The sequence below is a fragment of the Euprymna scolopes genome, chromosome 20 (assembly GCF_053919585.1).
Source record: "Euprymna scolopes isolate OS-2025 chromosome 20, ASM5391958v1, whole genome shotgun sequence".
Taxonomy (NCBI): Eukaryota; Metazoa; Mollusca; class Cephalopoda; order Sepiida; family Sepiolidae; genus Euprymna; species Euprymna scolopes.
The window spans coordinates 15,562,789-15,585,877 of NC_136501.1; the positions used below are offsets into that span (position 1 = coordinate 15,562,789).

Sequence of the window (23,089 nt, forward strand, 5' to 3'; positions counted from 1 at the left end):
AAAGAATTTACACAATGTCACTAGCAAAATAGTTATGGATAGACAGAATTTTGCTTTTTAGCACATATATTGAAAATATATTAAATATTAAAATCTTTTAAAAGAAACATAGAAAAGGACAACAGGAAAAATATATTGAACAATAAAAAGGATATGTAATTTTGGCATCAGATTCGAGTAGTGTTCTTGGAATAGAAATGAATTTTTTTAAGTTCCAAACTGGTTAAAAATTCCAACATTGAGGTAATAAATCCTATTTTTTTTGGTATCTGTAGAAAAAGTTCTATTTTTATTCAGTAAAATCCACTAGGTCCATATGAATCTTCCAACTAACAAAAAATAGTCATGACAAATTCGGGATAATTGAACGTTAAGCGCGTGAAAGCTGTTATATTTCTAAGAGTAGAAATGAAAAAACTTTAAAGACAGCAAGTTCTTTTTATTGTTCCATCCTCTATTAAATGAAGTGAAACATGATAAGATCCCATTGATCTATATGCTAATTAATTGATTAAAGAAAGAGAAAGGAATCAACAAGAGAGCAAAGCGGATGTTATTATTAAGGGAAATATGACGGGAGTAGGGGAACAAGGAACAAACGAATAATTATTAGAAGGGTAGCATTAGAGCCAGACGGGAGGCTGTAGACAGTGGGTCAAGAAGAGGGGGTGGGGAGGATGTCTTGATAAGACGCGAGACTGCAGAAAGCTTGAAAGAAACAGAAATAGTGGGGAAACAATGGGGGGAAAAAAAGGGCTTGCTATGTTTAAAGTTTTTTAAATTTCCACTCTTAGAAATATAACAGCTTTCACGTGTTTACCGTCCAATTATCCTGAATTTATCAGTTTGAAGATATCATTTTTTGACTATTTTTGTTAGTTAGAAGATTCATATGGACCAATTAGAATTTGTATAAAAATTTCACTTTTTCTACAAATTTTATAAAACCAAAAAATGGGATTTAATACCTTTAAGATTCTACATTTGCCAAGGAACTTTGCCTTTCATTCTGGATGCTGGATGCAACAAATTTGGATTTTACCTTCAATGTTGGAATCTTTAACAAGTTTGGAACATAAAAACAACAGTCATTTCTATTCCAAGAACACCACTCGAATAGGATGCCTGAATTACATATCCTTTTTATTATATTAATAAATATTTTGCTAATGACATTCCTCTGAGATGAGCCTGACATCGAAAAATCCATGGATTAACTTTAAATGTCGTGTATTCCTTGTTCAAATATAAAATAAATTGGTTTTCTAAATTCTATATTCACTAAAAAAAAGCAAAAAAAAAAACAAAAAAAACACACACACACACACCCAAAAAAATTTAAATATAAAACCTAACGTTTTTAATTTGCTCTATCTAGTATATTGAGCAATTTCATTTGGCTGGGATTGTCTTATATAAAAATATTTCCAACAACATTTTGTGAGACTGAACTACAAGATGAATTAATCTGTGATTTAATTCATATCGTTATTCGGATATATATATATATATATATTATATATATATATATATATATATATATATATATATATATATATAGACAGACACACACACACACACACACACACACACACACGTGTGTGTGTTTGTGTGTGTGTGGAAACGAATCTAACTTCATAAAAGGTTGAAATGAAGTTTATTTAACTGGGAGCAATGTTCAATAGATTTGTCTTGAAGAATCAATCAAAATACGTTTGTAAACGATGCCAAGCACATCAATAAAAGAAACTGAATCCATATTGCATATTTACTCTCATCCTCATCCCCCCCTCTCGCCATCCCCACCCCTGCAATATCTGCCGGCCATTAAAGTCTGCGTTGCAACTCAACATGGTGTGAAGTGAACTGTGTGTTGACATTCCGCTCGCAATTGAGTAAGCTACGTTTGATCAGCCATTGAAAAAGAAATCTCTTAGAAAATGCTGATCAACAGAGCAATTCAATATCGGCGGAACAACTCCAGAGAGAAAGTTCATCACAACAAAAATGATCGCCCCCTCCCCCAACCACCCGCAAAAAAAAAAAAACGCATGCGTGCGTGTGTATCACTGGTACGGCTTTAGAAGAAATCAGAATGAATAAAAAATATCTACAGAGCGGGCAAATGTTAGGAAAATAGGAGAAGAGCACAAGACACTTACTGCATAGCTTTTTTTGTAGAAGTCGCAATTTCATGGCAGTACGGTAGGCAGCGAAACGGATATTGTTAAAGTCACCTGAAAAAAAAAAAAAAATAATAATAAAAAAAAAAAATAAAACGGAAATAAACACTAAGTTTAAAATTACACACATACTGGGTTGACCAAAAGTTCATTCTTGTTTAGAAAGGAGAGGAGAAAGCCAAGCATGAAGTTTAGAGAGATAAACGAGTTCACGTGGTTCATTTCTTAGGATTGATTTGAAAATCTTGAAAATGCACTCGATCTACCTGGTTGTCAATATATAATATATATTAAATGAAATCTGAGGAATATATATATATAAAACATTACTATATCATCAGAACAATAAGGAAAAGTAAAAGGGTAAAATTGAGAAAGAAAAAAAAAAAAAAAAACGTCCTTAGGCCATGGAATTTCAAAACTAAATACTTCTCATCAGAAGAGGAGAAGGGTCAGAATCATAAAAATGCAAATATAGATAAAAAAAAAAAATGGCTTACTGACATTTGTTTGCTCCTTTTAATAGTGTTGAGCTTTTATCTTGATAAGTTTTGCTTTGTTAAAAGATAAATTCTTTGTGTGTAAACAAATTGAGCTTAGGTATTTGGACAATGTCAAAACATTGTTAATTCACTGCCCGCATAGCAGCAGCTGAATAGCGCAATGGTTAGAAGCCTTGACTGTCACTTGGGTTTCGATCCTGGCTTGAGGTAGTTGCTTGTCTTGCCGCACTGATGAGCTATGAAATAGCGAAACAGTACTGTATATGGATGACTATATATATATTATAGTGATGGAACGATTCCAATACAATTACTGATTCCGTACTAAATTCCCGTTTCCGATTCTTTATAAATCTCTAAATATTTAACTATATAGTTGTATTTTTTCTCCGATTACCATAAAAACACACAGGTCAAATGTGCAGATATTTTTTTTTAATGTAAAAATATACTTGCGGGAGACAATCTATCGATTTTAGCTTCATTGGTGGTTTAAAAACGATAAATATTGTTTTATCATTATTACCAGCAATGAAAGATTTTGTTCTAAAAAAAAAATAAAAATAAAAAAGATAATTAAAAGAATCGTTTTTGGCATCGGAAAATCGGTACAAATTTTTACGATACCAATCCCAATACCCTCAAATATTCAGATTTTTTCGATTCCTGAATCCAATTAATCGCCATAACACACACACACACACACACACATATATATATTTATATAGAATGGGTTGAAAGAATATGGATAGATTCTTCATATGAAGACTTATCAAGATACAAGAAGCTCAACATATAGGTGTGGAGCATAACATAAAATGAAATTATAGACAAGATAAATATTTGTCAGTTTAATAACGAAAAAATATTCTTGAACAGTCACTCCATCTTTTTACACTTTGTTGCATTTTTTTTCTCATCCTTATGTTCAATACTTCATCTAATTTCTATGGTTTATCTTTATGTTCATTCTACATTTCCTTCCTAATGTATTATAATTTAGTGACCGTGTGTGTGTGTGTATATAAGGAATACTCTCAACCAAACATCTCTGTTTAACCCGCCATCATTGGGGACACTAACTTCTACTAAGGTTGCTTCTTTCTCCTTGCCCCATATCACTATGTCCGGTTTAATAGATCCCTTTTCTGTATGAATTGCATAGTCATAGTGGATGGTGTATGACTTATTCCCGACTGTTCTTTCTGGTATGCATTCCCAGGATTTGCTACTGTATTACTATGTAGATATGTGTGTTCGTATATATATATATATATATATATATATATATATATATATATATATATATATATATATATATATATATTAGTGTTGGGACGATTAATCGGAATCAGGAATAAAAAAAAACTGAAAAAATTAATGCCTATTTTCCGATGTCAAAACGAGATTTTTAAGTGTCTTTTTTTATTTGATTTTGTTTAAACCAAAATCTTCCATTGCTGGTAATAATGATAAAATAATAAATATTTATTGATTTTAAATTATCAGTAAAGCTAAAATCGATAGATCATCCTTCACAAGTGTATTTTTACGTTTAGGAAAATATCTGCATGTTTAACATGTATTTTTATGAAAGTCGGAGGAAATAACTCTGTAGTTAAATATTTAGAGATTTAAAGGAATTGGAAAAATATTGGAATCGTCCCACCACTAATATATATATATATATATATATATATATATATATATATATAATGCGACTGTGTGTGTGTGTGTGTGTGCGAGTTCGTCCTTTATAGACTCTGAAATGGCTGAACAGATTTTTTTAAAAATTTACAGAACTTTAGTCTGGGAGTGATCTTAGTTAAGTTTTGTCTAAATACCCCCGGTAATTACAGATAATCAATAATCAAAACCGTTATTTTAATTTATCTATCATCGGTAAAGCCATTTTTTCCATGTCATCGCTTAGCAACAATGATGGAACAACGAGCCGTGAAAATTCTACGGTGAGTAAGTTGATAACGTGTTTTTTTTTTTTTGTTTTTGTTTTTTTTGCATGACGTGGTCTGTAGGTTCAAACTCTGCACATAAATTTATAGAATAACATATATTTTGGACTAAGTTACTGCATGGAGACGTCTGAAGCTTCCTCCCAGGCGATTTTAAAAATTTTGATGATAATGAAAATATAGGAGTGTGAAATATTCGTTGATCATTATTCAATCCAGGGCAACGTCTGGTCTCCCTGCTAGTGTATATTTCCCTCAGTTCCGTTTAACCCAGAATCATTGGAGACACTGCGCGTGCGCACTGTTATTTGTCATTTTATGATCCTCTTGGTTATTAAAAGCAAATCAAAGGTCCCCCCCCCCTCCATAAACATGAAAGGCAAAAAAAGAAACCAATAAAAGGTTTGTATAATAAATGAATGACCTAGTCCTTTTTTTTTTTAATCATTTTTTTTTGTTTTGTTTCCTTGCATTACAAGCAGCATGAAACTGTCAGCCAATTGCAGATTCACGTACACCCACTCGCCATATTAAAACGTCCCTAATTGTGCAACCCTATCGGCCGATCCCAAAGATATGTTCAACGCAAGATAATATAAAAAGGTCAGTTTATATCTAGTTACTAAATGCAGCCATTAAGAGCATTAATTATCTTGATATGCTTCCATGATAACAGACTATGAGAGGCCTTAATATTTCCCCAGAGGATTTCAGTAAAATCTATTTCCTATTATGGACATAACGTACACGCACATTTATAACCTACTGGTAGAGTTGGAGGGGAGCGCGTAAATCCCACAGTTGCATCCTCCATCTGTTTTTTTACTCGGACGTAAGCGGCTATTTAATGTTGAATTTGTTGTAATATGAGTATTTTTTTTTCTTTTCTTTTTTTTTACTATTATTTCACCCCAAACAAGGCACTGTGCCATTTTGATGAAAGGGGCTACTATTTGAGACAAAATTTAAAAGCATTCTATGAAAGCAGCTGAGCAGTGAGATGTCTGTTCATACTACACTTGAACTTTTGCCTGTCTGTACAATCAGGAAAGAAGGGACTCGAGAGAGAATGGCAACGTGTAGCAGTTTGGAAGAAGGAACTATTAGAATAGAAAGCTGTCCGACACCTAGGGATCTTAGCAGTGAAGAGTTTGTATTTTACAGCTTGTTGGGTTTAATCGAGGTGGGGGTATTTATCATTCAATAATTATAAACACTAAACAACGTCGAGAAACCTTTGTTCCGTCTGCCTGCTTCCCACCGGACTACAACTTGGATGTCTTCAAGTCCAATGTTAACAAATTCCTAATGAACCGCCCCCTTAAGTAAACACTTCATCAAATCTCCACACTAACGTAATGTACTTGCAATAACCCTCATCCCTGAGTGGCTTCCGGGCCTTGATGAGTGGTGATCACTGTGTAAAAAAAAAAAAAAAGAAACCTTTTTTTTTTCCACTATGACAGATAAAATTTTAAAAATATAGTGTTTTATAATCTCTTTGTAAAAGAACTAAAGTTATAGCTATTGAACAGAACTTTTCTTATCTATCTATCTATCTATCTATCTATATTTATCTCGTTAAATAAAATAGACGTTTTTGTCTATTAATTCTATTTTTGATCCTTTTCAACTTCTGAATAACGGTCTTCACTTTTGGCAGCATATTTATAGTAGATCTTTCCAATTTGTTGACAGTACTTTTCAATCCTTCTAGATTCATCGTCAAGGATAGATTAATCTAACTAGTTTTGAACAATTTATATAATTTTTTCTATATATGTATATAGCGTGAATATTTTGTGTAACGTATATAGCGTGAATATTTTGTGTAACGTATATAGCGTGAATATTTTGTGTAACGTATATAACATGTATAATAAAAAATATTTTTTAAAAATTATATAAAATGTTCAAAACCAGTTAGATTAATCTATCCCTGACGATGAATCTAGGATTGGAAAGCACTCAGACTTACAAATATGGCGATTACATCAGCAAGTTCCTGCAAGAAGTGAAGACTGTAATTCAGAAGTTGGAAAGGGTCAAAAATAGTGTTATATAGGACGGGGCAGACCCCAGTAATTAAAGGAATAACGTAAATAAGTTTGGAAATAATATTTTTTTAAAGGAAAACGCTAGAATTGAACCCAGTAATCAAAAGTTAAAAGTGAATACATACTGCTATTTAGATGTGATCCCAGGAATTTAATGAAAAAGCCATTATAGTAGAAATAATTATAAAACAAAGATAGGTCAGTTAGGAATAACAGACAATGGATTGAGGAATTTTTTTGCGTTGCAAAGGCGTGTAGAGACATGTGTAATATGTAGAATCCACGTGAGGAACTCACATGGTTGAGGTTAAAATGTTCCATTTTCTTTCATTTTTTTTTTAAACGATTTAATTGAAACCTATTAATCTCTGAAAAGCTGCATGATGGCATTAAGACATTTTCCATTATGATGGCGAAATACGTGTAAGACAGTAATATAAAAAAATATATAGGCATTGTAAATTAAAATAATCTCTACTTATATATAAAAGGCACTTTTTCCATGTAGGTATGTGAGTTCGTTCCCTATGGATTCCCAAATAGCTGGACCAATTACTTTTTTAAATTTCACACAAATTTACTTCATGTGTATGGGACTGTTCTTAAATAGGTTTTATATTAGAAAAACTCTCTGATGTGCCAAAAGTCGATAATCGAAAATATCCAATTAAAGAAGGGACAGTCTGATTTTGACCAGAGTTAACACTGATAGCACCTAACATCACCTTTCATAAAATATGTTTAGATATTATATTTTAATTCATGCAGATTTCATATTTATTATTATAGAGCAAATACTTTATTAATTATTATATTGTACCTAATATATAGGAGTGATTTCAAAAGTTAAAAAAATATATGAATTGGGTGCCATCAACTTGAATCGAAACTAACACATTTAGCTCTTCAACTTTATTCATTGCCTTCTTAACCACATCCATCTATAATATAAAAGGCAAAATGTGTGTGTGTGTGTGTTTGTATGTCTGTCAAAAACTTTCAGCAGGCGACAGATCCTGACGAGATCGGTATCGTTTTGAAGCTCGACATCTCGGACAACAAATATTGAAAAATTGGCCAAAAAGATTAATTCCTTCACCCTCAACAAGGCAGTTTTCTACAAGGAGGGGATCGTTTTTTTCGTCAACATTTTTGCAAGTAATCATCTCTGCTGGATTGACTACCCTTAATTTGAATGCTCACAACTTCCGGTTTCCCTATTTGGGACCATGCCTAGGAAAGATTAACAATATGTTGGTTTACATTACATTTAAACTTCTGCATATCAGTATAGTGAGGAAAGCAGGTAGCAGGAAGGGAATTCCAAAGTCTAGCTGTCCGAGGGAAGAAAGCTTTCTGCCATTGAAGTGAAGGGGTGGGATTGTGTTGCTAAGCGGGTTTGTTGGGAATATGTACGCCAAGGGGGGCACAAGTGCAACGAGTTCATCAGAGTGCACTTCATTAAAATACTTGTAAAATAAGCACAGAGATGCAACATTGCGGCGGTGGGGCAGGGGTTGGAGCTTACTTGACAAAATGGGGCCTATTTGCTTTCCACAAAAGAAAGATTCTGTTTTTTTTTACTGTGGAAAGCAACCATTTATTAAGGCACTTGATGAGGAATTCTGGTTTTAACCGACCATTTGTCTGAAGCATTAGGATGCCCATGAACATGTAAATTTGTTTATATATATATATATATATATATATATATATATATATATATATATATATATATATATATATATAATGGTTGTATCAATTGGTTTCCTAGATATAAATCCAATGAAACTTACATGATTATTAAAGAGTGCTCAGTGCAGGACAGAACTGGTAGTTTGCTATTATACAAATATTAATTACATATGTGCATACATGTTTCAGTGGAATCCACATTCAAGAATAAAACTTCATCAGACCCAAAAAGAATCGATATTCGATTCTTTTTTGGCCTGATGAAGTTTTATCCTTGAATGTGGATTCCACTGAAACATGTATGCACATATGTAATTAATATTTGTATAATAAACAAACTATATGATAAAATAAACACAAATAAAAAAAAAAGTGATTGCGGATTGATTCTTTCTTATAGTCATTGGAATGTATCTTACCAATATTTACCTGTGTGTGTGTGTGTGTGTTAAATAAATGGAGAGAGAGGAGGGGAGGTCTTTTTAACGTTTAATGTTAAAACCATCAACCTTACCTAAAACATTAAGGAGCTCTGTCATCTTTGGATGGTCCCAGTGAGTTGTTTCTGTAGCATGGCTAAAAAAGTAAAAAATAAATAAAATGACAAAATAAAATGCAAAATAAATGAGATATGTTAGCCACAAGCAACAATATAACATTATCCATAATTTGTTTCTCCATCTTACAAGATTTTAAAAAGATAAACACCAGGAAAATCTTTTACGATCATGAATTTTGCCACAAACTATTTACACAATTGATTAATTCAATAATTTAGACAAAACCTAATTATTTCTGGAAACAGTTTTAATAATGATGAATAATACAATTATAGTGTTGCATGTGATGCTTTGCTGTGCATCATGATAATCGATAGTCTATGGATTTTACATTGGAAATCATTGCTTAAAGGGTCCGAAAAAATTTTTTTTAATTTAAATTAATATTTGTTTATAATTCTTTTATTTATTTATTTTTAAGTCTATAGAATTAATTTATCCTACCCGCAAAAATATTTTAAATATTTTAGATATAAAAAAAAATATGGCTATTTCCTTAAATTCTGTCCCATCGACGAAATCTAGCATCCCTCTGCCTGTTCTACAAGTACTTTAACGGTGAATGCTCTGACGAACTGCAAGCACTTTTACCCCCTCGACGTAAATACCCCCGACAAATCTGATAAGCAACAAAATCCCACCACTTCACAGTTGAGAGCCCTAGATGTAAGAGAGCCTTCTACTCCAGTAGTTTCTTCCCCAGAACTGCTAGACTTTGGAATTCCCTTCCGGGTTCCTGCTTCCTCAACTGTACTGACATGCAGAAGTTCAAGTGTAACGTGAACCGTAATCTTGCTGCCCAACTCCCCACATAGAACCCCTGTAGCTTATGTCCCTTATAGTAGCCCTCTACATCAAAGTGGCAATGTGCCTTGTTTGGGGTGAAAAAGTAATAAAAAATATTCTAGATATTGTTCACTAAGATATTTAATAAATAATATGTATATATTTATTACTAATACCTACAGACACTAGTGTTTCACCCTTTCGGGAATCATCAGTCAGTACAGGGAGTAACGATTACCACCGGTCGGAAGATTCGAACCCGGTCTTGAAGCCATTTCTGACTATTAGCAGGGAACAAACCGCTTGGTCAACGTTACCCATGGCGAGAAATATAGTTGAAATTAACATTTATATAAATGATCTTCTGATTTTATCACTATATATAAAATGACGGCACGATTCAAACACTTTTCCCGATTCCAATAAAATTATCAATTCTGTTTAAAATTTGATTTTCGATACAATTGAGGATTCAGATTCTTTTAATACTAAGCTATAATTTTTTTTTTTTTTTTTTGGTGGGGGGAGGGTCGGATTACCGTAAACACCCATGTAATATGAACATACATTTGTTGGAAACCTAAACATATACTTGCGGGTAGCGGGGAGCTATTATTAGTTTTATTGTTTGTTCAAAATGCAGAATTATTATTGTAGCATTAGTATCGGAAAAGGAAAAGTAAGTCTTAAACAAAGACAAAAAAAAAAAAAAAGAAGACAATTGAAAGAATCGTTTTTGGCATTGGAAAGTTGGCACAGATTTTTTCCGATTCTGATACCGCAAAAGGTTCTGATTTTTCTAATTCCCATTAATTGCCCTAACACTAATATCATTCAAACACTACGGTGTTTGAATAAATGGTTAAGTGGTAGTTTTGGTCGTTTACAACTGCTTTAAAGCTTCACCGTTCACTCATTTTTCAACCAAATTTCAAACAATTATTAAAGTTTTTAGATCACCTCAGCTATATTATGAAAAAAAAAAAAGTTCAATTTTTTCAGTAAAACAAATGTTATGACGAATTTACTGGTGTTTAAAATCGAAATAAAAACAACAAAAAAACGTAAGGAGGTGAGTGACGTTTTATATGACTGGTTTCCATAGCAACCACATCACTTCAGCGACTACTGTTGCAACCAATTCGCCGCTCTCGCAAAAAGAGAAGTAACAAGTGAAACAGAAAGAATAAAAGGGAGCTATTCGTGGGAGTTTATTGAAAGCAGACGAGTGCCGTACATTGTTATTACACATATGTATGTTATGTTTATGGGGGCAAAAAAAACAGGACTGAAATTAAACAAAGAACAAGTGAATTTACTGAAAGCCTGGAAAAATCATGGATTACAATAGAAAAATGCGAGTATGAAAAGTAATATGGTTAAGCTTAAACATGAGAAAGTAAAGGACTAGTTGTTAAAACTGGAAAAGAACAGGGCAAGACACTCTAGTAAAACATAGTAAATTTTATAATTTAAAATACTGAAGCATTAAGATTTTTGTTAATTCAATTTATAACATTATATAATCAATTCTTAATGCTGCAATATTACTTAAAGGAATAAACTGTAAGATGGTCAATATCTTGAAATTTGGATTATAGGCTTTTATTATTTATTTGTTACATGCTTTGTGATTACAATTTCATAGGATTAGTATAAAGAAAAGTTGAAATAGAATTGAAAAACAAACATTTCCACAGAAATATATATATATATATATATATACACCTCTACAATCATATAAATGCAACTTTGTGTGAGTTCGTTCCTTATAGACTCCGAAATGGCTGAACAGATTTTCTTAAAAATTTACAGAACTTTAGTGTATAACTCTGGGAATGATCTTAGTTAAGTTTTGTCACTGAATACCCCCTAATAATTACCGATAATCGAAACCATTATTTTAATTTATCTATCATCGGTAAAATCATTTTTTCCATGTCGTTGCTTAGCAACAATGATAGAACAACAGGCCAAAGGAATTCTACTTTGGGTAAGTTGATAGCATGTTTTTTTGGGGGGTGGGGGATGACGTGGTCTGTAGGTTCAGACTCCACACGTAAATTTCTTAATTTTCTTTTTCATTAACTGCAAAGAATTTTATAAGACTTGAAAATTTACGTGTATTTTAGCAGTGCAGTTCAAAAGTAAATTATGTTTCTCTTTTTGAACAAGCAAGTGATCCTGGAGAAATTTCAAAACAGTCTACACACATATTTAGTTAAAATGTGATTCAGAGGTTTCTTACATGCACAAGTAGTATGTCAGGCAACATAAAATAAGGAATTCTTCGACACAGTTGACTAATTGTAGAACTATACAGCGACAATCACATACATTCTTACAACGAATAGATAGTCGATGTTGATACTGTGGTTTCTTTCACATACGGTTCAAGAAATCATGGCCCCCAAAACCTTGTCCAAGTAGTTGGTTTTGAGCTGGAAGAATAGTTGCTAAGGGGACAAATCAAAGAAATTTGCTAAAATAATTTAAGAATTAAAAAAAAAAGAGAAAATATTGAAATTACCAAAGATACAGATCAAAAAAACATTTTTTTCTTATGTTCTATATTTTTTTAAATATTTAATTCTTTAATAAAGTTTTTTTTGTTTAATCTTTAATTTAACTTTAACCGTCATTCTATTTCATTATTAACTATAGTCATTTATAAACTTCCTATACAATACACCTTGTTTTAACCAATATCACTAGTAGGCTACTATATATTATAAATATTTGTACATTCCCTTAAATCTCTTTTTCAAAAAGAAAGAAACGGCATTCATTTGTTTTCTTTCTTTTTTGAAAAAAAAAAAAGAGATTTTATTCTCGAAATATTAAAGACATCTACCATCCCGGTTATATCAAACAATAAGTCTATATTTACTGTATTTTTGATTGTTTAAAAAAAAAAAATAGATGACAATAAAAACAACCTACAAGACTATTGTTCGTTTATCTATTTTGTTCATATGTAATATCACCTTTTATCTATTTTGTTCATATGTAATATCACCTCAACAACAACGTTTTCCTGCTTTACGGCTGACTACAATATGGTTGTCTTCAAGTCTAACGTAAATAAGTTCTTGATGAGCCGTTCCATATAAGTTATCAAATTTACCAAATTTTCATTACTAATGATTACTATATTGTCCAATTTCTACTGTACACTCTTTAACCCTTATCCTTGAGTGGCCTCTTGGCCTTGATAATGTGGTGATGCCTATGTAAACCCCCCCCCAAAAAAAAACCCTGCATTGCAATGACCTTCTTATGCTCTCATATATATCTAGGAACGGCAGAGCATGCCAGTTACATGAATCATTGTAAGTTGTCCAAAATGGTGTTTTTCTAAGTTTTTTAAGGTAAACATCTGAAAATACATGACTAAATATGCAGCAATAACATAATTTTGTAAACTTGTTAGTCGCAATATGAAACAACATTGTAATGGTTACCTTTTGAAAAGTAATAAATGACCAACTGGGAAAACTTGATATATGGAACTTGGAGAATTATTATATTACTGGAACCCAATAAAAAGGCATTCATTTTCAAAATTTGTAAATAAAAAAAAATTTCATTAGAAAAACTTTATGAGAAAGATTTTTTAAAACCTACAGCCAGCCTGTTCATAGTTATAATTGCCGATATCATTGGTATTTTGGCAAATGAGAAAGTTTCTTTCACTTATAATGGTTGAGAGTTTCTTTTTATAACGTTCAATACTGATCCTTTGTTTTGTTTGTGATGAGATTATTTCTTCGTTTATTTATACTTACTTGATATAATAAGGCACTTTATTTACAGCTACAGATCTCTCCCAGGGAATTTCCACAGAAACTGGAAAGAATGAAGAATATGAAACAAAGTTATTTGGAAAATTGTCGCAAAGAAATCATGGCATTCCATAATATTTTCAATTACAAACGGATCCTGTATTTTATGCCCACAGCTATAGCATGTTAGGGAGGGTAGGAAAGGTGTAGAGCGTTAAAGAGTTTATAAAAAGAGAACAGATAGAGTGTGAAGAGACAAAAAGGGAGAGTGAGAGGGAAAGAGAAAGGGAGTACAGAGATTGAGGACTTGAGAGAACAAAGACTATGAAAGAGAGACACAACAAAGAAAGAAAGTGAGGGAGTGTAGAGATTGAAAAAAAAAACAGAGAAAGTGAAAGAGAATAGACGAAGGAAGGGAGAGGAAAGTGGAAGAGACAGGAAATAGAGATTGAGAAAATTGACAGAACATTGATAATGAGTGAGAGAGAGATAGAATGGGAGTACAGAGATTGAAAAAGTGAGATAAGAGAATGAGAGAGACAATGCGGAGAGAGAGAGAGAGAGAGAGAGAGAGAGAACAGAGAGAGAGGAAGAGAACAGAGAGAGAGAGAGGAAGAGAACAGAGGGAGAGAGAGAGGAAGAGGAGAGAGAGAGAGGAAGAGGACAGAGAGAGAGGAAGAGGAGAGAGAGAGAGGAAGAGGACAGAGAGAGAGGAAGAGGACAGAGAGAGAGAGAGAGAGGAAGAGGACAGAGAGAGAGAGAGAGGAAGAGGAAGAGGACAGAGAGAGAGAGAGAGGAAGAGGAGAGAGAGAGAGAGAGAGGAAGAGGACAGAGAGAGAGAGAGAGAGGAAGAGGACAGAGAGAGAGAGAGAGGAAGAGGACAGAGAGAGAGAAAGAGGAAGAGGACAGAGAGAGAGAAAGAGGAAGAGGACAGAGAGAGAGAGGAAGAGAACAGAGAGAGAGAGAGAGGGAGAACAGAGAGAGAGAGAGAGAGAGAGAGAGAGAGAAAGAGAACAGAGAGAGCGAGAGAAAGAGAACAGAGAGAGAGAACAGAGAGAGAGAACAGAGAGAGAGAGAGGAAGAGAACAGAGAGAGAGAGAAAGAGAACAGAGAGAGAGAGAGAGAGAAAGAGAACAGAGAGAGAGAGAGAGAGAGAGAACAGAGAGAGAGAGAGAGAGAAAGAGAACAGAGAGAGTTTGTGTACTAGGCAAGAGTGGAGTTTATAAGAGAGATCCAAATGAAAGGAAAAGAATGCAGTGGATTCTCACATCTGTGGCATTGTCAAATAATACCAAAATAGCATTACCATATTCTTCAGAGGGAAGCAAGGAGATATTCTGAGATTGATAATTTCCTTGAAAATGATAAAAATTGATTTTGCCTCATGAGCTAAGTGCAAATTGAACCAGAGAATTGGAGGTTGTCTTGCAGATACTCACTAGTGTCAATGCACAACAGAACAATTATAAACCCAGAGTAAAACCCAATTTTCACAGCAGTAGCAGCAGCCCCTCATCCTATCACACAGACCCTTTGGCATATTATTACTTACTTGTGAGAAAGTGTTGAGAATTAGGCCCAAAATCTCGCAAGGCGTCTTGTAACTGTTTTAATCGATCCTCAATAGCCAACTGCAAGGCTTTCCACCTAGAAAAGATTAATAGAAAACATTGTATAATTACCAACACAAACCTAATTTCAAAAGAGAAAAATAAAACTACCAAAATTCTAAACAGAAGTGGGCAATGCAGCTATACTACACGTGCTATATTTGTCTGTCTGTCCTGGAATATGGGGATCAGAATTGAAATTTTGCCATTGTTTTGCTTGGACTGATGTATTTTTTTTTTGTATTGATATATTTGTCATCGGCATTTTCAGATAGTAGGTAAAATATGCCCCCTTCCACACCCTCGTAATCTGTTTCTTTTATTTTTTTTTTACTTAATCTCATTCCCCCTCCCTACCGTAGTTTAAATTTTTAATAAAAAAAATTAACTCTGAAATATTATCACTGGTGTCTGTGTTCGTTCTTTCTCGCATTTTTGTTGCGTTCGTCTTTGTGCTTCTATTCTTTCGTTTTTTTTTTTTTGCTTTTTTTACCCATTTCACATGTGCGATAAATTTATTTTGTTTCTCGAATTCCTTTTTATTACCTCCCCCTTAGGTAATGTGGTACAAAGATAAACACGTTTTGTTTTTCGTAAATTTCTTTTCATACTCCTACGTTTGCTTTTTTACTTAATTCCCCCCGCTCTTTATCGCATGTGTAACAATATATGTCAAATGGATATATACTTATGCTATTACTTTCTTTCATGAATGGTTTTGCATTTCATAATATTCAACACGGCTTATTACAGTACAGCAGAACCCCGGAATACGGCATTAATCCAGTTCAGAGTTGGTGAAATCGCCGTATGGCGGGGCCCAAGCAAAATTTTTTACAGTTCGTATTAAAAATTAACAAGATATAATTAACAGTATATAATAAACATGTATATAATCAAATAACATAACACTGTAACGTGGGGTAAATACCGTAACCAGGGGCGTGAAAAAACATTTTATTTCACATCGTAACCTGAAAAAAAAAACGTATCCTGGGGTTCTACTGTACAACTTTCCATTTTTCTCAACTAAAAACTCATCCCTTACTCCCCCCCTCCATATACAGAAGCATCATTATACAAACATTATTATTTTTTTGCAAGCACATCTATGCACCGTTGTTTTTTGAACCTTCGTTTGTACATACGTCACCACCTTCCACACACATTTGAAAAAAAAAATAAATAAATAAATGAGGCGACCCAACAATCACCAAACATGAAATTCATTCATTCAAGTGGTGTCTTGCCGGGTACAGGCATTGATAACTATTGCTTTCTATCTCTCTCTCAAGGCATTCATGAATTCATTGTTGTTCATCATTTTTGATGATAATGACATGTTTCTCGCTGTTGTCCTCTGCTTCTTCGACCCACAATCTTTCCTGTCAAACTAATCTGTTCTGTTCCACTTCTTCTGTAGACATGTTTCTGTGTTTGCCATTTCTAATACCTCTCGATTTGTTTTCTTTTCTGTTCAGAATATCTTCAAAATTCTCCTCAAGAACCAAGTTTCAGTTTCCTCTAGTTATGAAATAATTGTTGATTATCTGACTGCAAAATTTCACCCAAAAACAAACTGAGGATCAATTCTCATTAACACATGCACAAAAAAAAAGACATTTTTTTTTACTTGGAGATTACCACTTATCAAGGCCCGAAGGCCACTTGAGGATAAGGGTTAATGGATGTAAAGTGGTAGTAAAGTAATCCTTAATGATGTAAATTGGGTGGAATTTGTTTATGAGGACGACCTAACAGGAATGTGTTTACATTACATTTGGAGGCTACCATGTTGTATTTAGCAGGGAAGCATGCCAGTAGAACAGTGTTCCAAAGGCAGGCAGTTCTGAGAAAGAAGCTTTGTTCATGGAATCTGTGTTTACATTTAGGCACAGATAGTTGGTTGGTTGTTTTTGTTTTACGGCATATCAACCCTTTTCAGGTTATTTAATGCCGAATCCAGTGATTTTGAAGAAAATTTTTTTAATAGAATATATTTGTTTTTTGCAAGTCGGTTTCTATTTAACTCATAGTTGGGACCCTAATAGGTACTACCAGTCCAGGTCAGAGTGGACCTGGGAGCAATGGCAATTAAAGGGTGGCTCCACACTCCCCAGAGCCCGCAAGCTGGGGCCTCACCATCGGATATAGTTTAAGGTCATATCCAGGACCAGGCACAGATAGAGTGGGGAAAATTATATATAGTAGTTTTAGCTAGTTGGGTATTTTTTTGTGAAAGTTTGGCAAGAGAGGACGATAGATTGGAGTTCAGACGAGCATTTACCATGAAAAAAACGATAGAGCAGAGACAGGCTCGTGGCATCTATTCTGTAGGAAAGAGGTTGCAGGGAAGAAAAAAGGACATCACCTGCTTGGTTTCGAAGCCGGTTTTGAACTCTATCAAGGCAGAACAGGGCGTGCTGAGCAGCTCCTTCCCAGATGAGGAAATAGTACTCCATTGTAGGGCGCACCTGGCTATATACAGATAGAGGATCACATCGCGTGTGATATACTTACTGGAGAATTCTCCAACCAGCGATTTTGGCAACCGATTTTATGTAGGTGTTCCATTTCAGATCAGGAGTGAAAGTCAGCCCCAAAAGCTTGTCAAGACATAGAGTTTCCTAAGACTAGAGCCATTCATTTCAATTGGGGCGTGGTTGGGATCAGAGCGATTATGATGAAAGGAGAGAAACTTTATAAAATGTAGTTATTATTCACATATTCATATTCTATTGTTTTTGAACCTTCGTTTGTACATAAGTCACCACTTTCCACACACATTTGAAAAAAAAAAAAAAAGTGAGGTCGTGCACCAAATATGAAAAGTTATTGTTGACTATCTGGTGTAATCCTCAAATTGATACGAAATAAAATGACTGAAGGATCAGAAAAGCATTCAACCTTGATTTTGTATTACAACTTAATTCAACTACCTTGTATTAAAGTCTTCTATTTGTTGTATATTCCTAGAAGAAAGAACCACCTCTGACGATTGAAGTTGATTGGCTTGATCATTGACATTGTCCACCTGACCCTGAAGTGGAGCAATCCGTTGTTGAAAAGCCTGAAATGATAAAAAAAAACAAAAAAACTTGCTTTATAAAATGTAGTTATCGCAAAGACCTTAAAATCTATAAAGTTTGTTAAATTAAAAAAAACAAAAACAAAAAAAAAACTCAGAAGTAAATTGTTTTATTTTGTTAAAGTGGGATATCATTTGAATACAAAAATGAAGGCTTAAAAAAATGACAATTCATAAGAAAAAATCAATACATGCAGCAATATGATTTGGAAAATGGATAGTTATATAGACAGAGGAAATCTCCACTAAGAAGTAAGTGTTAAAAAGAAATGCCGTCATGAACAGGAAGTCTCAAATGAGATGTGGCACAAAGCTAGTTAAACCATTTTTTTTTTTTTGGTTTAAGATTTTTTGGAGAACAGTTCTCCTCAAGGTGTAGATCTGTTAACACTATATAGTTCTCTGCAAAGATATTTATGAAGAATATGAAAGTCCAATTTGATTTCGCTTCCATTCTACAGTATTGACTACGAGCAACAGCGGAAGAATGCTAGTATTGTTTTTACAACAAGAGAGATAGGTTGTTAAAAGCAACTATATCATTCGCATTAGTGTGTTTCATCGTCTTGTTGTACAAGAACCACACCCTCTTCATCCTTTATGTATGGTTAATTATGGTTAGATGTGATGAGCTCAGAGCAAGATTAAATCTGGACAGAAGTGTGCAGAACTGGAGACTCTGTTGGTATGGCAACATTGAAAGAATAGAAGGGAGGGTTAGGATTAATAGATGTGAAACAGTTGAGGTAGTCGGATCAGTTAGAAGGACGAAAGCCGAGGAAGACATGGGAGAAAGTGATAAGGGTAGATTTTGAGAGAAAGAGGGATAAATAAAGACCTGGTCGGAGATAGTTTGAAAGTCAATTTCTAAAAGATGTCCGACACATGCCAACATGTGAAACCAACTTAAACCGATGATGATGAAGCAATGAGGTAGAAGAGATGTTGCGAGTTTGTCTCTGATGTATCGTTATTTTCATGGAAAGTGTTCGACTGAGCTTCAGTTTATGCCCCCCCCTCGCCAAACTTTCACAAGAAACACTCGTCTAGCTGAAAACACTATCAATAGTTCCCCCCACTCTTTATCTGTGCCTAAACCTAAACGTAGATTCCATGAACAAAGCTTCTTTCTTAGAACTGCACGCCTGTGGAATTGTCTTCCGTTTTCCTGCTTTCCGGCTGACTACAATATGCTTGTCTCCAAGTCTAACGTAAACAAATTCTTGATGAGCCGTTCCATATAAGTTAACAAATTTACCGAATTTCCATTACTAATGATTACTACATTGTCCAATTTCTATAGTACACTCTTTAACCCTTATCCTCGAGTGGCCTTTTGGCTTTGATAATGTGGTGATGCCTGTGTAAAAAAAAAAAAAAAAAAAAATTCATTAAAACAAGAAATGTCCAAACAGGCATAATTAACAAATGAAATAGATTGCCTAAATACATTTGTTTTCAATTTAATGTATTTAGCCAATCTTAATTAATGGGAAAGAGAAAGAAATGGCGGCTGTTGTTAGTCTCGTTAATTTATCTTCAGCCGACATGGTGTTGATCAATTAAGCTTATCAGTCTTCTCACTGGATAACCTTCCAATTCCCAAAACGCAACACGGCTTTCTTTTAAAGGAAGCATACTTTTGAGATGCTTTGGCAAACTTTTCAGCATTTCTTTTCCATTTATTTCTACCACAAACTTAAACTTACTAAATCTATTTTTGATACCTGTGATTAATTGGTATCCAGAGGATTTCAGCAATGTTACAGAAAATGGTTGAAGCAATTTTTACAGAAAAAAAAAAAAAAAAAAAAAAAAAAAATGCAGAGGGTCAGACGAGGGTAAAAAAAATGTTAACTTTTCAAAAAAGGATGATTGTTAAATCGTAAACTGCTTCGTCTATTTCCAGAACTGACTCTGAATTCTTCCTTAAAATATTGAAATCCTCTGGATACGTGATTCTTACAAATACTCTTTTTTTTTTTTTATTCGATCACCAAGTACGATTCTTTGATGCATCCATATCTCTTGGGTTATAAGGCAAACGTTGTCCGTCTTTTTTTAAGACTCAATAAAAGGAACAAACTATCGCTATTTCCATGGTAAATGCTCGTCTGAGCTTCAATCCATGGTTCTCACTAGCTAAAATTCTAAAATAAAAAATTAAAAAAAAAACAAAAACGCTCGTCTAGTTACAATCACTATCAACAATTTCCTACACTCCGTATCTGTGCAAATTCCAAACAAAGCTTCTTTCTTAGAAATGTCCACCTGTAGAACTTTGTTTTACTGGCCTGCTTTCCAGCTGACTACAAGATTGCTGCTTTCAAACCCAATGTAAACAATTACTTGTTGAACTGTCCTCTTAAATAATCAGGTTCTACCCAATTTTCACCTATGACGATTACTACACTATGGTTCAGGTTACCACCGTACGCTGATTAACCCTTATCCCCGAGTGGCCTTAGGGCCTTGATAAATAATGACTTTTTTATATAAAAAAACAAAAAGTAATATCGCATTTATTTAATCGCTAATGTAGACGCAATAAAATTTCTTAGATTTAACACAGAAAAAAAAAAAAATCATTTTTGACTTCATCTCAAGAGAAGAGATCAAAAATGATTTTTTTTTTTTATTTTCTTTCTTAACTCAAATGATTTTGAAAATTTGTAAAGAGATTGTACTCTGATGGTGGAAGACCTGTAGAATATGGTGGATGATGTAGTCGGATTTTTGGTTTTCAGATATTTAGTTTTTTGGGTAGTGTGAGATGTGGTTTTATCATGAATGGGTGACGTCAGACTTCATACTGCACAAACAAACAAGAATAATATGCCTTAGGGCTATGACAACAGGATATTCTTTTCATTGTTTTGACAGTGTGGAGGGTGAGAGAGAGAGTGTAGGGTGTGAGAGAGAGTGTGTAGGGTGAGAGAGAGAGTGTGTAGGGTGAGAGAGAGAGAGTGAAGGGTGAGAGAGAGAGAGAGAGAGAGAGAGAGCGTGGAGAACAAGGGAAGATAAAAATGGAGAAAATATGAGATCCTTTACCAAAACATACACAAGTGTTGGTTTTCAAGTATAATTCAACTTAGTTCAGTAGAAAAATCCATCTTTGATTTAAAAAAAAAATTTTTTTTTTTTAACATGTGTGTTCATACACACCGGACACACGAACATTCAATTAAAACAAAGGTCCCTTTTTTCCTAATGGAAAGGCAACCGAAAACAAATATACTATCTGTTCTTTTCAACATGACAGTGATTCGAAAATTCTATTTTCAGCATTTGGCCAACTGACAATAGACTAACTCTTTCTTCCATTGGTCACAGAAAAATCTATAAACAAGTTGTAAGAAAAGCAGACAAAAAAAAAATGGCTGAATTTGTATTCTGGATAAGAATCAACTTTAACTTTCTTATAACAATAAACAATGACAAACCTATAAATAGCAGAGAAATACAATTTTAAAATACGAGACTTATTCCAAAATATATTCCGAATGTAATGCATCCTATTTTTTTTAACTAAAAATGTTAAAGGGTTGCTAAGGCGGGAGTGGTACCAGAACACCAGAGAGCTTTTGTGCCCCAGAATTTAGTTTTCTAAGCAGTAACCACCATTCTAAATGCATTTTTGCCAGGAATTCAATGATACATTTCTGCTTCTGACGCACATCCATGACAGTCTCACAGCGTCAATACCTGCAACAGAGAGATCAAACTTTCAGGTCATGAATGCATAAATTCAATCATCATAACAATGCATTTTGCAATTCCTTTCTGATTCATTCGCGAAGAATAAAAAAAAAAGGAGGCATTACTTTTGGAAAGCCGCTCATTAAAATAAAATCATTAAAAAATGTCTATTCGAATAAAATGTTTATCCAGTATGTCTTAGTTCACAAAAACAAATTAAATCTCTCTCTCTCTCTCTCTCTCTCTCTCTTTCTATATATATATATAAAGCTGAATGTCTGTGTGTCTGGTCACAAATAGGCTCCTATATGGTTGACTATTTTAAAAAACTGATTACATATAATGATAGATGTATCGAGACACAGGAATGGGTATGTTTGATCTGGCAGAACAGTGGTTCATCAAAATTGTGGGATTTGCGTTCGTGCCTGGTCCACAAAGTATGGAAATAAAAAATTAAAAAAAAATGTTTACAAGTGTTTTTGATATAGATGTACATAATAATACTTTGATAAGTATGTTTTAACTTAAATAGGGATGGTATAATAAAATTGTGGGGTCTGCGTTCGCGTCTGGCCTCCATAGAATGGAAATAGGCACAAACTTTAATAAAGATTTTTCATATCTATCTGCGTAAGTATACTTTGATAATTATGTTTCAGTTTGAAGAAATATGATATAATAAAATTATGAGGTGTTCGTTCGCGCCTGACCTCCATAGAATGGGAATATGTCACAAAGTTTAACAAGGTTTTTTAATATAGAGCCACAGAATATTGTGATAAGTGTTTCAGTGTGAACAGGTATGGTATAATAAATTCTGGGGCTTATCTATTTTATTTTTACTTTCATCATATTTTGCTTTGGTTTTGATACCCCCAAATTCGAAGCTATCTCCTTACAACCCATCCTTTTCATAACTTATCATACTTTCATAAATCAGAGTCCATTTTCTGTAGGCTGTTTTTGAACCCAGTCAACGACGGGTACTTTTGCTAGTATATATATATATATATATATATATATATATATATATATATATATATATATAGAGAGAGAGAGAGAGAGAGAGAGAGAGAGAGAGACGAAAAAGGAACAAATCAAGTTATATGTTCATCTCATATGTGTGTGTGTGTGTGTGTGTATAATT

General features: G+C 33.6%; 1 protein-coding gene across 7 annotated transcripts in view; it reads right to left on the minus strand.

Annotated features, from left to right (window-relative positions):
* The window catches only part of LOC145241334 (dystrophin-like), a 1,936,823-nt gene that overhangs the window by 151,597 nt on the left and 1,762,137 nt on the right, over positions 1–23,089 (minus strand). For all 7 annotated transcript variants that reach the window (XM_080104172.1, XM_080104173.1, XM_080104174.1 and 4 more), the window contains 5 exons: positions 18,092–18,222; positions 15,095–15,189; positions 13,546–13,606; positions 8,926–8,987; positions 2,163–2,237 (listed from right to left, as the gene is read on the minus strand). In XM_080104172.1, the coding sequence (XP_079960298.1) occupies positions 2,163–2,237; positions 8,926–8,987; positions 13,546–13,606; positions 15,095–15,189; positions 18,092–18,222 (424 nt within the window). The remainder of the gene's footprint in view (positions 1–2,162; positions 2,238–8,925; positions 8,988–13,545; positions 13,607–15,094; positions 15,190–18,091; positions 18,223–23,089) is intronic.